At 46.5% G+C, this 16,788-nt stretch overlaps 1 protein-coding gene across 2 annotated transcripts in view; it reads right to left on the bottom strand.

The window, feature by feature from the left end:
• CTPS1 (CTP synthase 1) overlaps positions 1-16,788 on the bottom strand; it is a 183,294-nt gene that overhangs the window by 108,337 nt on the left and 58,169 nt on the right. For both annotated transcript variants that reach the window (XM_069758427.1, XM_069758428.1), the window contains exons 6-8: positions 16,333-16,416; positions 16,143-16,223; positions 14,752-14,903 (exon numbers count right to left, since the gene is read on the bottom strand). In XM_069758427.1, coding sequence (XP_069614528.1) covers positions 14,752-14,903; positions 16,143-16,223; positions 16,333-16,416 — 317 coding nt within the window. The remainder of the gene's footprint in view (positions 1-14,751; positions 14,904-16,142; positions 16,224-16,332; positions 16,417-16,788) is intronic.

Genomic DNA, 16,788 nt, shown 5'->3' with positions numbered 1-16,788 from the left:
GTCGAAAATGTGTAAAAATGTATATCCGTTAATTAAATAATTATTAACGTACCAAACTAGTATGACAAACATCTACATACAGAGGGATCAGGTCAGTCACAGGTATACCGGCAAAAAGTCATAAAAACATAAAGTGCCTAATACTCAAAGTTGCTATGGGAAGCATTCGCATAATAACCCACCAAAGAGTGCATTAACCAAAAACAGATTTGTTGCATGGTGGGGACATTATAGATTTTTATTTTTGAAGGATAATACCGGACTTGCGTGTGTTTTAGGGTGAGTTTCATGTGTCAAGTTGTGTGTGTTGAGCTGCATGTGGCTACATGCATGTAGCGACTTTTGTGAGATGAGTTTTGTGTGGCGACATGCGTGTAGCAACTTTTTGTGTGTCGAGTTGCATGTGACAGGTTAGTGTACCAAGTTGTGTGCAGCAAGTTTTGTGCATGGCGAGTTATGTGTGGTGCATTCGGAGCATGTGCAAGTTTTGTGAGGCAACTTTTGCATGTGTTGCAACTTTTGTGCATGTGGCAATTTTTCCACGTGTCATCTCGATTGGGTTCAGGTCTGGTGACTGTGGAGGCCAGGTCATCTCGGGTAGCACCCCATCACTCTCCTTCTTGGTCAAATAGCCCTTACACAGCCTGGAGGTGGGTGGCCTCATTGTCCTGTTGAAAAATAAATGATGGTCAAACTAAACGCAAACTGGATGGAATAGCATGCCGCTGCAAGATGCTGTGGTAGCCATTCTGGTTCATGCCTTCAATTTTGAATAAATCCTCAACAGTGTCACCAGCAAAGTACCCGCACACCATCACACCTCCTCCTCCATGCTTCACGGTGGGAACCAGGCATGTAGAGTCCATCCGTTCACCTTTTCTGCGTCGCACAAAGGCACAATCGTTAGAACCAAAGATCTCAAATTTGGACTCATCAGACCAAAGCACAGACTTCCACTGGTCTAATGTCCATTCCTTGTGTTCTTTAGCCCAAACAAGTCTCTTCTGTTTGTTGCCTGTCCTTAGCAGTGGATTCCAAGCAGCCATTTTACATGAAGGCCTGCTGCACAAAGTCTCCTCTTAACAGTTGTTGTAGAGATGTGTCTGCTGCTAGAACTCTGTATGTCATTGACCTGGTCTCTAATCTGAGCTGCTGCTAACCTGCGATTTCTGAGGCTGGTGACTCGGATAAACTTAGCCTCAGAAGCAGAGAAGACTCTTGGTCTTCCTTTCCTGGGGCGGTCCTCATGTGAGCCAGTTTCTTCGTGGCGCTTGATGGTTTTTGCAACTGCACTTGGGGACACTTTCAAAGTTTTCCCAATTTTTCAGACTGACTGACCTTCATTTCTTAAAGTAATGATGACCACTCGTTTTTCTTGCCATAATACAAATTCAAACAGTCTATTTAGTAGGAGTATCAGCTGTGTATCCACCAGACATCTGCACAACACAATTGATGATCCCAACCCCATTTATAAGGCAAGAAATCACACTTATTAAACCTGACAGGGAACACCTGTGAAGGGATCACTTTGCCACCTGGCTTCCACACTTTCTCTCCTGTGACACCCCCACCCTTATCATGGGTGATTTCAACATCCCCATTGCCTCTCCCCTCTCCCCATCTGCTTCTCACCTTTTATCTCTATCCCCCTCTTTTGGCCTCTCGCAGCATACTAACTCTCCAACACATGAAGATGGAAACTCCCTTGACTTGGTCTTCTCCCGACTTTGCTCAGTGGATGACTTCACAAACTCCCCTCTCCCGCTCTCTGACCACAACCTTCTTTCATTCTCTATCAAGAACTGCCATCCCGCTCAGGTCACCCCCACTTTCCACACCTATAGAAACATACAGGCCATTAACACCCAGAAACTTATGATGAACTTGCAGTCCTCATTGGCCCCTATTTCCTCCATCTCATGTCCTGATTCTGCATTGAAGCATTACAATGAAACCCTGCAAAGTGCTCTGGATGAAGCTGCTCCTCCTATACATAAAACAACTCGGCACAGACGGCAACAACCGTGGCACACGCTGCAAACACGTTTCCTGCAGCGGTGCTCCAGGTGCGCAGAACGTCTGTGGAGAAAATCTAATCTACCCGAAGATTTCATCCATTATAAGTTCATGCTAAAGACATACAATTCTGCCCTTCACCTCTCCAAACAAACCTACTTCAACACCCTCATCACCTCCCTGTCCAATAACCCTAAACGTCTCTTTGACACGTTCCAGTCCCTACTCAACCCAAGAGAGCAGGCCCCAACCACGGATCTCCGTGCTGACGATCTGGCCAATTACTTCAAAGAAAAAATTGACCACATTCAACAGGAAATCATCTCCCAATCTCTTCATACCATGCACTGTCCTCCCTCCCCCACTGCATCTAGTTCACTCTCTGACTTTGAAGCAGTTACAGAAGAAGAAGTAAGCAGGCTCCTTGCATCTTCTCGCCCGACCACTTGCACCAGTGACCCCATTCCGTCACATCTCCTCCAGTCCCTTTCCCCGGCTATCACCTCTCACCTAACAAAAATATTCAACCTTTCCCTCACTTCCGGTATTTTTCCCTCCTCATTTAAGCATGCCATCATACATCCATTACTTAAAAAACCATCCCTCGATCAAAACTGTGCCGCTAATTATAGACCTGTCTCTAATCTTCCCTTCATCTCTAAACTCCTCGAACGCCTGGTCCACTCCCGTCTTACCCGCTATCTCTCAGATAACTCTCTTCTCGACCCTCTTCAATCTGGCTTCCGCTCTTTACACTCTACTGAAACTGCCCTCATTAAAGTCTCTAATGACCTACTAACAGCTAAATCTAATGGTCACTACTCCATGCTAATTCTCTTGGATCTCTCTGCAGCATTCGACACTGTGGATCATCAGCTCCTCCTCACTATGCTCCGCTCCATCGGCCTCAAGGACACCGTTCTCTCCTGGTTCTCCTCCTATCTCTCTGACCGATCCTTCACTGTATGTTTTGCTGGTTCCTCCTCCTCTCACCTTCCCCTTACTGTTGGGGTTCCTCAAGGATCAGTCCTAGGCCCCCTACTCTTCTCGTTGTATACTGCCCCTATTGGACAAACAATCAGTAGATTTGGTTTCCAGTACCATCTCTATGCTGACGACACCCAATTATACACTTCTGCTCCCGATATCACACCGACCTTTTTAGAAAACACCAGTGATTGTCTTACCGCTGTCTCTAACATCATGTCCTCCCTCTATCTGAAACTAAACCTGTCAAAAACTGAACTCCTCGTGTTCTTTCCCTCTACTAACCTACCTTTGCCTGACATTGCCATCTCCGTGTGCGGTTCCACCATTACTCCAAAGCAACATGCCCGCTGCCTTGGGGTCATCCTTGATTCTGACCTTTCATTCACCCCCCACATCCGATCACTGGCTCGCTCTTCTTACCTGCATCTCAAAAACATTTCTAGAATTCGCCCTTTTCTTAATTTCGACTCTGCAAAAACTCTGACTGTTTCACTTATTCATTCTCGTCTGGACTATTGTAACTCTCTACTAATCGGTCTCCCTCTTGCAAAACTCTCCCCGCTCCAATCTGTCCTGAATGCTGCAGCCAGGATCATATTCCTCACCAACCGTTACACCGATGCCTCTATCCTGTGCCAGTCATTACACTGGCTACCCATCCACTCCAGAATCCAGTACAAAACTACTACCCTCATCCACAAAGCACTCCATGGCTCAGCACCACCCTACATCTCCTCCCTGGTATCAGTCTACCACCCTACCCGTGCCCTTCGCTCCGCTAATGACCTCAGGTTAGCATCCTCAATAATCAGAACCTCCCACTCCCGTCTCCAAGACTTTACACGTGCTGCGCCGATTCTTTGGAATGCACTACCTAGGTTAATACGATTAATCCCCAATCCCCACAGTTTTAAGCGTGCCCTAAAAACTCATTTGTTCAGACTGGCCTACCGCCTCAATGCATTAACCTAACGATCCCTGTGTGGCCTATTTTTATAATAAAAAAAAAAAAAAAAAAAAAAGGTTCCTCGCATCATGTTCTCATACACTTTATGCAGTATTAGCCCTCTGTGTCTGTACTGCTACATACTTAGGCAGGTAACTGGTTCATGCAGCTTTACATGAACACCTGAGCCTTACACTATAGCTGGTCCGAATAACTAAAGCAATTGTTACCATCCACCTCTCGTGTCTCCCCTTTTCCCCATAGTTTGTAAGCTTGCGAGCAGGGCCCTCACTCCTCCTGGTATCTGTTTTGAACTGTATTTCTGTTATGCTGTAATGTCTATTGTCTGTACAAGTCCCCTCTATAATTTGTAAAGCGCTGCGGAATATGTTGGCGCTATATAAATAAAATTATTATTATATTATAAGTGAAAACCATTTCCGGAGACTACCTCTTGAAGCTCATCAAGAGAATGCCAACAGAGTGCAAAGCAGTCATCAAAGCAAAAGGTGGCTACTTGGATGAACCTAGAATATATGACATATTTTCAGTTGTTTCACACTTTTTTGTTAAGTATATAATATTCCACATGTGTTAATTCATAGTTTTGATGCCTTCAGTGTGAATGTACAGTTTTATTAGTCATGAAAATACAGAAAAATCTTTGAATAAGGTGTTCAAATTTTTGGTCTGTACTGTGATATATACATCTATAATATAACGCTGGGAGCATCACTCTGTCCGAAGCCTTTATAGACTGCGCAAGCGCCGGCGCAGTCTGGGCCTCAGAGTGACGCTCCCAGGAGATCGCGGTATGTGTAAACACTGAACGTACACCGCGATCTCCGCCGGAGAGGCAGGGACCGCCAGGAGGGTAAGTATATTCCCTGTCCCCCGTTCCAGCGCTGCATGCGGCTCCGTCTCCTGGGTCCTCTGCTGTGACGTTCCCAGTTCAGAGGGCGCGATGACGCGCTTAATGCGCGCCGGCGCCGCCCTCTGACTGAACAGTCACAGCCAGAGGAGCCGGAAGATGGCGGCGCGCAGCGCTGGAACGGGACAGACAGGTGAGTATAGCAAGTGCTGGGGGCCTGAGCTAGCGGTGACTCCGGCACCTGACCCCCACAGCGCGCCGGTGTCCCCGCCTGCTCAGGCCCCCAGCGACGATAGGTGAGTATGGTAAAAAAAAAAAAAAAAAAAAAAAAAAAAAAAATAATATATATATATATATATCTATCAGCAGCATACGGGGCATATATAGTGGAGCATCTTATGGGGGGCATATAATACAATGGTGGCGCAGGATGGGAGCAGCACATGACAGAACGGGGGCGCAGGATGGGAGCAGCACATGACAGAACGGGCGCAGGATGGCAGCAGCACATGACAGAACGGGCGCAGGATGGCAGCAGCACCTGACAGAACGGGCGCAGGATGGCAGCAGCACATGACAGAATGGGGCGCAAGATGGGAGCAGCACATGACAGAACGGAGGCACAGGATGGGAGCAGCACATGTCAGGATGGGGACGCAGGATGGAGCAGCTCATGACAGGATGGGGACGCATTGTTTTTTTTTGCAACAGCTATTTCGGTTTCATATATCGAATAACTGTTGGACACAGTAATGTTTCTGCCTTGAAATGAGGTTTATTGTACTAACAGAAAATGTGCAATCTGCATTCAAACTAAATTTGACAGGTGCATAAGTATGGGCACCCTTATTTTCTGGTTTTAAATACTCCTACCTACTTTTTACTGACTTACTAAAGCACTTTTTTTGGTTTTCTAACCTCATTGAGCTTTGAACTTCATAGCCAGGTGTATGCAATCATGAGAAAAGCTACTTAAAGTGGCCACTTGCAAGTTGTTCTCCTGTTTGAATCTTTTCTGAAGAGTGGCATCATGGGCTCCTCAAAACAACTGTCTAATCATCTGAAAACAGAGATTATTCAACATGATCCTTGGTGGCATCTGGTCCCAAGATTCCAGCGCTGCAAGGCTGTAGTGCTAACCACTGAACCAACGTTAGAGATGGAGGAATCATCTGAGTCAGGCTGGCAAAGACCCTGACTGATAGAGGATCATGAAGGGACTGTATCGCTGCGACCAGTAACGCCATGTGCTGCGACAGCTACGAAACCCACTTGGGTGGGGTATAGTGCAGTCTAGATCCCAGCCCCAGCAAAATGAGGCTGTACCACAGAATACCCCATAAGGCTACTTTCACACTGGCGCTTTTTTCCAGACGTCGCAATGCGTCGTCTATGGCATAAAACGCATCCTGCAAAGTTGTTTGCAGGATGCGTTTTTGCCCCATAGATTAACATTGGCGACGCATTGTGCCGTGTTGTGGTGGACCGCCGGAAGAAAAAAAACTTTAAATTAACGTTTTTTGCTCCTGACGGACCGCTTTTTCCGACCGCGCATGCACGGCCGGAACTCTGCCCCCACCTCCCCGCACCTCACAATGGGGCAGTGGATGCGCCGGAGAAATGCATCCGCTGCACCCGTTGTGCAGTGCGTCAAACGCTAGCGTCGGAATCTCTGCCCGACGCATTGCGACGGGGAGATTCCGACGCTAGTGTGAAAGTAGCCTTACACGTTAATCCATGCATCCTTTGCAGTGAAAACCAAATGGGGCCTCCGGGTCAGAGCACTTAACCAGAACTGTTGTCCAAGGATCCTGAAGGTCCGATAAACCATGATGGGATTTTGATCCCAGGACCCCATGCAGCCAAAGTAATGACCAAACTTAATAGAGGTTCGAGTAGAACCCCTTCGTGAATCTATGGTGTCCGAAAAAGGATTTCTTGTTGTCTCCAAAAGGGACGTCTAAGCCTTGCTGTGGAGGAAATTTGCCCTTTCCACCCGTAGCACCAGAGACAAGCTGAGCCAGCATCACTCTAAATAAACGGCCACTCTGGTAAGGACTTTTTCCACACAGTGTTTTCTATTCATACTCTATTCTTGTACTATTGCATAGTACAAGTCTGTAATGACTTTAGTCTGCAGTGTGATTCCTATAAGTGTGTCCTAGAAGTGTGAAGATAAATTTAGAATTAAAGCAAGAAGGATGTATACAGACTGTGCCCTGCTATCTGCCACCATCGCACTCTAACCAGCATGTCTATTCTACATACAGGTATATTCATGCACCCAGCTCTCCAGCCTGCTCTCCTGCCTTGTCTGTCTATGAAGTGCACATAGTACATCACCCAACTTTCCTCACAGACTTTCCTCTGCTCCTAGCATTCTCATGGTATGCGTTTCAGCTAACCCCAGCTTTACCCTAATGTTATTTATGACCATGTTTACTCTGGCTTGATTGTATGCATCTGGTCCACCCCTAATTCTCTGACCAAGATGAGCAGAGACCACTCCTCTCTGCTTCACACCTGAATGCACTTAGTTTGTACATATATTGCATAGCACAAGTCTGTAATGACTTTAGTCTGCAGTGTGATTCTTATAATTGTGTCCTAGAAGTGTGAAGATTAATTTAGAAATAAAACCAGAATTGAACCAGAAGGGAACTGAAAGTAACTGGACAGTCACTGTAAACAATGTATGTTTGTTTTCACTTTCACCCGTATAATTCTTCACTTTCTGCAAACTCCCCTAATCCCTACTCCTAGTAAAGAACTGTTCATATCTTCCTCAATCCTCCCAATTCATCTCACCTCCTCCTCAGAACTGTTCGTCAACATACAATCTTCTGTCTCCAAGCACAGACAGCCACCTCATGCCCTCTCCTGCTCCCACCTGCTAACACTTTCTCTGCTCCTTTTCACTGCTGGTGATCTCTCCAAATCCTGGTCCTCCTCACCACATCCCCACAGTCATTTCTACCTCCCATCCACGCTCTATCACAAATTTCCGTAACCTCTCTAACCTTATACCCATTCGCCCAGCCCCCACTTCCCCAGTCCCACTAAAAGGAGCTCTGTGGAACGCTCGCTCTGTCTGCAACAAGCTTTCCTACATCCACAATCTTTTTGTTACTACCAAACTTTCCTTCCTCGCCATCACCGAAACCTGGCTCACCCCTTCTGACACAGCCTCTCCTGCTGCACTTTCCTATGGTGGCTTCCACCTTTCTAACACACCCCGCCCCAGCAGCAAGCATGGCGGAGGAGTTGGATTTCTTCTGTCAGATAACTGTTCCTTCACCCCAATCCCACTGCCACCCTCTGTTACCCTCCCTTCCTTTGAGGTGCACTCTGTGCGCATCTATGCCCCCACCAACCTCCAACTGGCTGTCATTTACTGCCCCCAGGGCCAGCCACCACCTTCTTTGACCACTTCACCACCTGCCTACTTCATTTCCTTTAGCTGCACCTTGAGAAAGAGCAGCGAAATGCGCGTCGGTAGCGGCGAGGCACAGGTCCGGCTCTATACTAATATATGGGTAAGCATTCTGGATAGGCAACGCCATATACATATGTACTATAATGTCCCCACCATGCAACAAATCTGTTTTTGGTTAATGCACTCTTTGGTGGGTTATTATGCGAATGCTTCCCATAGCAACTTTGAGTACTAGGCACTTTATGTTTTTATGACTTTTTGCCGGTATACCTGTGACTGACCTGATCCCTCTGTATGTAGATGTTTGTCATACTAGTTTGGTACGTTAATTATTTAATTAACGGATATACATTTTTACACATTTTGGACGGAGTACTCCTCCTCTTCTTTTTGGGTATTATTGTATTCTGGAGTGTCCACTCGAAAGACTGCCGGAGACACGTGTCATGGTGACAGGTTTCTTGGGCAACTTAATATCAAAAGTGTTCTATTTGGTTTGAATTTATATTTCATTTCCTTTCTGCGGACATCCCCACTATCATGGGCGACTTCAACATCCCTATTGACACTTCCCTCTCAGCTGCAACAACTTCTATCTCTCACTTCCTCCTTCAGCCTCACTCAATGGTCATCTGCAGCCACTCACAAAGATGGTCACACATTGGACCTCATCTTCACTCACCTCTTTCCCTATCTAACCTCTCTAACTCACCTCTTCCTCTTTCTGACCACAATCTACTCACATTCTCTTCCCTCTCCACTCCTTGCCTACAATCCACATCCCACAAACTTGCACACCCTCACAGAAATCTTAAACACCTTGATCTACATTCACTCTCTGAATCCCTCCTCCTTCTCAGACATAAGTTCCCTACACAATGCAGATGACACTGCCGCTCTATATAACACCACAATAGCTGCAGCTTTGGAATCTCTTGCCCCTCTCACATACCAAAGCTTGCAAAAATTAACAGACAGCCCCGGCACACAAGCCTGACCAAAGAACTGAGGCGAGCTTCCAGGGCTGCAGAGCGGAGATGAAAAAGATCCCACTCCAACGAGAACTTTATCGTGTTCAAACAGTCCCTCACTACTTTCAAGACCACACTTGCCACAGCTAAACAAACCTACTTCTCATCTCTCATATCCTCCCTGTCTCACAACCCTAAACAGTTATTCAACACCTTCAACTCTCTCCTCTGTCCCCCAGCACCTCCTCCCTCCCCACTCATCTCAGCTGAAGACTTTGCCTCATTTTTCAAGCAGAAGATTGATCGCATCAGAGACAGTTTTAGTCGTCAACACCAAGAGCCCTTACTCCCAACTACCCAGCCCTCCACCTCCAAAACCAACTTCTCCACTATTACAGAAGATCGTCTCTCCACTCTACTCTCAAGATCACATCTCACCACCTGTGCACTTGACCCACTCCCATCCCACTTCATCCCAAACCTCGCCACAGTCTTCATCCCAACTCTAAGCCATCTCTTCAACCTATCACTAACAATTGGTGTTTTCCCCTCAAGCTTTAAACATGCCTCCATCACACCTATCCTCAAAAAGCCCTCTCTTGACCCATCCTCTGTATCTAGCCATCGCCCTATATCACTTCTCCCTTATGCCTCCAAACTACTGGAACAACACGTCCATCTTGAACTGTCCTCCCATCTATCTTCCTGCTCCCTTTTCGACCGCTTACAATCAGGCTTCCGGTCACACCACGCCACTGAAACTGCCCTAACTAAGGTCACCAATTACCTATTAACCGCCAAGAGCAAGCAACACTACTCTATCCTCCTCCTCCTAGACCTGTCCTCTGCCTTTGACACAGTGGACCATTCCCTATTACTACAAACCCTCTCATCCCTTGGCATCACAGACTTGGCCCTATCCTGGATCTAGTCATACCTAACAAACCGAACATTCAGCGTCTCCTATTCACACACCACCTCCTCACCTCGCCCCCTATCTGTCGGAGTCCCGCAAGGTTCAGTTCTAGGGCTCCTGCTCTTCTCCATTTACACTTTTAGCCTGGGACAGCTCATAGAATCTCGCGGTTTTCAGTATCATCTCTATGCTGATGAAACACAGATCTACATCTCTGGAACAGATATCACCACCCTACTAACCAGAATTCCTCAATGTCTATCCGCTATTTCATCCTTCTCCGCAAGATTTCTAAAACTTAACACGGACAAAACAGAATTCATTGTCTTTCCCCCATCTCACACGACCCCCCCAACGAACCTATCCATTACAGTAAACGGCTGCCCACTCTCCCCAGTCCCACAAGCTCGCTGTCTCGGGGTAATCCTTGACACTGATCTCTCCTTCAAACCGCATATCCAATCCCTTTCCACTTCCTGCCGACGTCAACTCAAAAATATTTCACGGATCTGTACATTCCTAAACCAAGAATCGGCAAAAACCCTAGTCCATGCCCTCATCATCTCCCGCCTCGACTACTGTAACCTCCTGCTCTGTGGCCTCCCCTCTAACACTCTTGCACCCCTCCAATCTATTCTAAACTCAGCTGCCCGACTAATCCACCTGTCCCCCTGCTATTCCCCGACATCTCCCCTCTGTCAATCCCTTCACTGGCTCCCCATTACCCAGAGACTCCAGTACAAAAGCCTAACCATGACATACAAAGCCATCCACAACCTGTCTCCTCCATACATCTGTGACCTCGTCTCCCGGTACTTTCCTGCACGCAACCTCCGATCCTCGCAAGATCTCCTTCTCTACTCCCCTCTTATCTCCTCTTCCCACAATCGTATACAAGATTTCTCTCACGCACCACCCCTACTCTGGAACTCTCTACCACAACATATCAGACTCTCACCTACCATTGAAACCTTGAAAAAGAATCTGAAGACCTACCTCTTCCGGCAAGCCTACAACCTGCAGTAATCACCTATCGACCAAACCACTGCACAAACAGCTCTATCCTTACCTACTGTATCCTCACCCATCCCTCGCGGGCAGGGTCCTCTCTCCTCCTGTACCAGTTGTGACTTGTATAGTTCAAGATTATTGTACCTGTTTTTATTATGTATACCCCTCATGTAAAACACCATGGAATAAATGGCGCTATAATAATAAATAATATTCACTGAGCCATAATGTCCTTCTGAACGTGATGGCATTTGCCGCTGATAGTGCAAAGCAGCTAGCCGCATCCAAAGAGGCATCCAGGAGACCATGGCTTTAGGTAACCCCGCCGCGGCAAACAATGGATAGTGCTAAACCCGAAGCCTCTAAGACAAAGCAAGTCAGATTCTCTGACAGTTCGGGGGTGATGATCCATCCGGCCAAGATAGAAGGATTCTGAATACCGGACAAAACACTGGCGGGTTCACAGCAGGAGATTCAGCTCAATCTTTTCCGCAGATCAGCTGAAACAGGGGGCTACCTCGCCTCAAAAGGCTTCTGACCTGTGAGGAGTTTATCAAGTCACTCAGCACCGGTTAAGTATAAACCGGATCTCCGGGTGAATGGTAATTGCTGTATGAGGGTGATTAGTCCTCTTTAAGGGCAGTGAATGTTCCAGGACAGAACCGGAATCCTCGTCAACCTTTAGAGTCTGATTGACGGCCTCAATAAGAGTCCCCCATTTTCAGGAACTCTGGCATTCAAACTCAGCCTTGTTCTGCAAATCTCTAGTGAGGGAAAGCGAGAAACAGAATTGACGGATGCCAAGGCCCAAGATTGCTCGAGTAATCGTACCATGGATCCGATTTCTAGACGCCTGTACGTTTCTAGAATACTTGCGGCCCCTCCTAGCAGATGACTCCCTTGTAGGAAAGGATCCATTTACATCAGACCTGCTAATGCTCCAATCCACAGAGGAATCACGGAGGTATTCAATCTCACTGGCCAGAGAAGCCATGGATTGCTACAGTGATGAAGCCCACTAAGGGGAACTAGGTACACTGGGATTGGGGCAGCGGAGGGCTCCTGAACGCATTTGAGGTCGCGAGCTTTGCAAATTAAATAGTCTTATTAGACCCTTTGGGAGCTTGGACCATGACAAGGTGTCATGGCGCCTTTAAGACCGGGAAATACTACAGGGGGAAACTGCAAGGGGAGAGAGTAGTGCTTCCTTACCCGGGTACTGATGTTCCTTGAGTCCGCATTGGATTAGCTCTATGTTTTTGGGTCACCCGCCAGGTCCTGTGCAGTCGTTGTGCGCCCCTGTGTGAGCTGGCTGGGTAGACCAAGATGGCCACCGGGAGTTGCAGAGGCAGTAAAGTCTCCCAGAGAGCGAGAGGCGCTATTCTGGCGGGCGGAGCCACAACCGCTATGTCATTCAGTGGGTGGAGCCTCGTGACTTCCATGAATATGCCCAACCCGGGGCCTAAATTTCTGCAGCTGGTGGGAGCGTTACCAGGGGTAGAAGGTAGTGAGGCGTTGTTGGGGGGCTTTGAGAAAAGCAAGCACTACCGTCCCAGGCAAGAAGCGCCAGAAAACTGGGCGGAGCCGCCTTAGCGCACCATAGTGCAGGCGCAGCTTCTGGGATGCTGCCTACACATTGGCCGAAGCTGGGGGCTACATTTTTCGGCGCTGATAGGAAAAGGGATCCAGAAGTGCGCCCTCACTGCCAGAATGAGCCCTCTTACCAGCGTCACCCCGGACCGCCTGTCCAGAGCCCTCCAGCCCCGGCACTTACCCAGAGAAGGTGCAGGGTGGCAGGTAACCCAGCTGTTTGCGGCAGGAGCTAAAGTCCCTTTGCTGCCGTTGCTGGTCTTGGATGGTGCAGGGATAAAAGGGATCACCCTCAATCCACCATCCCTTTAATAGGGAGGTGGAGAGGGACCGCTCGCCTTTTTGTACCATCCGCTTTAATAGTGGTGGCACAGTGGGGGCTGCCTGGACGCCAAAGAGAGGGGCCTCTGTACATCCACGGAGTTAAAGCCCCCGGGTGGACAGGGCCAGTTGCCCGGCATTAGGCCAGGCTGCAGAAGAGGATACATGGAGGTGACACGCCATGTGCTCATCTGTTGATGGTGCGGGGAGATCGGTGCCCTTTAAGGGACCCGTCGCCCCTAAAAACCAGCTCAGGCATGGCATCCCACGTTGCAGGAGAGGATACAGAGAGGTGACACTCTCCGTGCACGCCTGTTGATGGTTCGGGGAGATCGGAACCTTGAAAGGATCAAATGAAGTCCCAAATGTGCTTAACGGTAGACAATTTGAAGACTCTGCAGGACATGGTAGCACGTGTACACCACTCAGGCTGCAACATGTGTATAAACGAGGAGTGAAAAAAAAAAAAATGCTGCATGGGCAACTCGATAGGTAGGAGTCCTGATGAGAGACCTGCATGAGAAAATGTGTCACTGGCATAATGTATGGTAGTGAAAACGCTCTACTTTTCCTTCTAGGAACACCAACAACTTGGCTTTACATTGATTTGGTAGTGGAACCAATGATTCGGCCATTTCTCCAAAGTGCCCCCATAGTCATTTAGCGTGGCAGAACATTCCTGAGACACTCATTAATAGCATGCTAATGTACTTAAGTAGATGCATTTCTGCAAACGGCACAGATACTTGAAAAATAAAAATGTTAACACCTTGACTTTTAATAATTTACACATCATTAATGTTTCTATCAATTCTGTGATTCCCATAATTCAGGAACTTATCGTTCTTGGTGTTGCAATTTCAATGTTGAGGAGTGAATATTCCAAGAAGGAAGCCTCACATAGTCAAAAAAAAAAAAAAAACCTGGGGAGAAAGCATGAAATAAGAACTAAGAACTAAAATTACCAGGTAATTTGGTGGTGGCTACCAGCCCTCAATGCACGCATCACAAATTCTGAGTCAGGAACCTTGTGTCGAAGCAGTTAAGTAAAACAAATGTGCATTTGTTACATAGGTTACATAGGTTCTTCGGGAAATTGATTCACTGTTTCATGCCTTCCTCTTGATATATGGCATTATATGTGATAAATACATTCACTTATATCCATCTATGGATTTTTACTGCATGTTACTTCCCAGGCGAGAGTCTCCTTTTCTGGTTTTCCATTTGTGTGTAGTCTTCACTTTTTAATATTTTATGATATGGAGTACTTATCAAATGCATCGGTAAAGACTAAGATTTTTAACTATCAAAAAGCGCAGCAATATAGGTTTCTGACATTGGAATTTAGTACACCATTGTACCCCAAAGTACATAAGCTTCATGTACTTCATACGTTTAGATACGTACTTCATGTGTTTAGATACAGAAAAAGCCATACTGCAGAAAAATTGATTACCTGTGAATTGCTAAAAAAGTTAATTCACTTAATGTAATGCAAGATGCCAGACCTTTGGGGACACACTCAGGCCAAATTCACATCACATTTGTGGTGTACTAAAAGGTTGATCGTTATGAAGTAGACTGTTCTTAACTGCAGATTCAGGCAGTAGCATTTTCATTAATATGCATTTCTGCATTTTCATGCCTTCTGTATATTAATAGAAACTGTCATTTTACCTATCTGCCATTTCTTTCCACTTCAAAAGCATCTTGCGAGGCTGGCGCCCAATAGGAAGATCTAACCGTTTCCGAAAATATTCCACTACACCTTGTTCCTCCAGCAGCAATGGAACTCTGTATATAGAAGAGACATCATGTACGCAGATGACCTAGAAGATTTAGAGAGGGGTTAGAAATGCAATCTACACTGTAGGATGAGTGTCCATGAGACCAGAGACAACGCCTAGGACATGGCCATCTATATGGTTATCATACATTTATAATAGATTAGTGTGCTAATCTTCCAGAAATATCAATGACAGACAGATCTATACATAGATCGATAGATATTATCTATCTATAGATCTGTCATCTATCTATCTAGCTCATTCCTTCTAACTATTTTATCTATCATCTACTAGTGATGAGCGAGTATACTCTGTGCTCGGGTTTTCCTGGGCACGCTCGAGTGGTCTACGAGTATTTGTGACTGCTAGGACATTTAGTTTTCATCAAACGCAGCTAGATGATTTGCAGCTACTATACAGCTTGATTACATCTGGGGATTCCCTAGCAACCAGGCAACCCCCATATGTACTCAGGCTGGCTAGCAGCTGTAAACCATCCAGCTGAGGCAGGGAAAACAATCTCCGAGCAGTCAAATACTCGGAGATCACCCGAGCAATGAGTATAGTCGCTGTACACTACTATAACTATCTCATTCCTTCTATCCATCGATAGATAGATCCATCCATGGATAGATGTAGATAAATATATGGATAGTTAGGCTACTTTCACACATCAGTTTTTTTCTTTGTCAGGCAGGATCCGGCAAATTTTTGAAAAAACGGATCTGTTACAAATAGTGAAAAACTGATGCAACTGATCCATTTTTTGAGAGAGAACGGAAAATGTGTAAGATTTGAATGGGAAAAAAAAAAATGCATGAAAAACTGGATTCGGAGGCAGGATTCAACATTTCACATCTCAATTTCATACGTTTTTCGCGGATCCGTCGCTGGGCTTTTTTTTCGACGGGCAGGAAAAAAAAAAGCTTTCTTTACGTTTTCTCCGTCCGCCGGAAACCGCTTTGACGGATCCGGCAAAAAACGGATGAAACGTGTGGTCATCAGGCGCAATCCGGCGCTAATACAACTATGAGAAAAACCCGGATCCAGCGGGAAAAAAAACGGATCAGTTTTTTTTTTCTCAAAACTTGCCGGATTGTGCCCCACGGCAAACAGAGGGACCGCCCCTGGGTGAGTACAATATAACCTCTTTCAGGTGACATCGGGGCTTATCTACAGCATTACAGAATGCTGTAAATAAGCCCCTGATAACGGTGGCCGCAGCTCATATACGATTTTTGGGTTGACAGACTCCCTTTAAAGCATGTAATATAATCTTACCTGTTCAGGTTTAACATGACAAAACATTGAAATCTTCTCCTTTACTGAGGTGTCCAGGGGTGTCGTGCACCTACAAACAATCTAAAAAAAAAAATAGATTGGGGCATGGATTGGCTTAGTCCACAAAGAAAGCAAAATTTAGATGTTTGCTGATTCAGGTTATTTTTTAATCAACGGCATAATTACTTACTAAATCCGGTGAGAGACCTAGACCACGCAGCTCCCGCACGCTGTTCTGAGTGGGCTTGGTTTTCTGTTCACCAGTGGCACTTGGCTGCAAGTTACAAAAAAAAAAAAAAAACTAATTACTCAACATACACATTATCTGGGGGTGCAATTTAGTACACCATGTAAGATTTCCACTGAAATACAGTTTTTAGTTAACCCCTTCCCGACCTGTGACGCCACATAGGCTTCATGAAAGTCGGTGCCAATCCGACCTGTGATGCCTTTGTGGCGTCATGGAGGGATCGCGTCCCTGCAGATCGGGTGAAAGGGTTAACTCCAATTTCACCTGATCTGCAGGGACAGGGGGAGTGGTACTGCAGCCCAGGGGGGGGGGGGGGGGGGGGGGGAAGCGGAGAGTGGCTTTGCCCCCACATGGCTACGATCGCTCTGATTGGCTGTTGAAAGTGAAACAGCCAGT

The sequence above is a fragment of the Ranitomeya imitator genome, chromosome 3 (genome assembly GCF_032444005.1).
Source record: "Ranitomeya imitator isolate aRanImi1 chromosome 3, aRanImi1.pri, whole genome shotgun sequence".
Classification (NCBI taxonomy): domain Eukaryota; kingdom Metazoa; phylum Chordata; class Amphibia; order Anura; family Dendrobatidae; genus Ranitomeya; species Ranitomeya imitator.
This window is presented reverse-complemented; position numbering and strand designations above follow the sequence as displayed.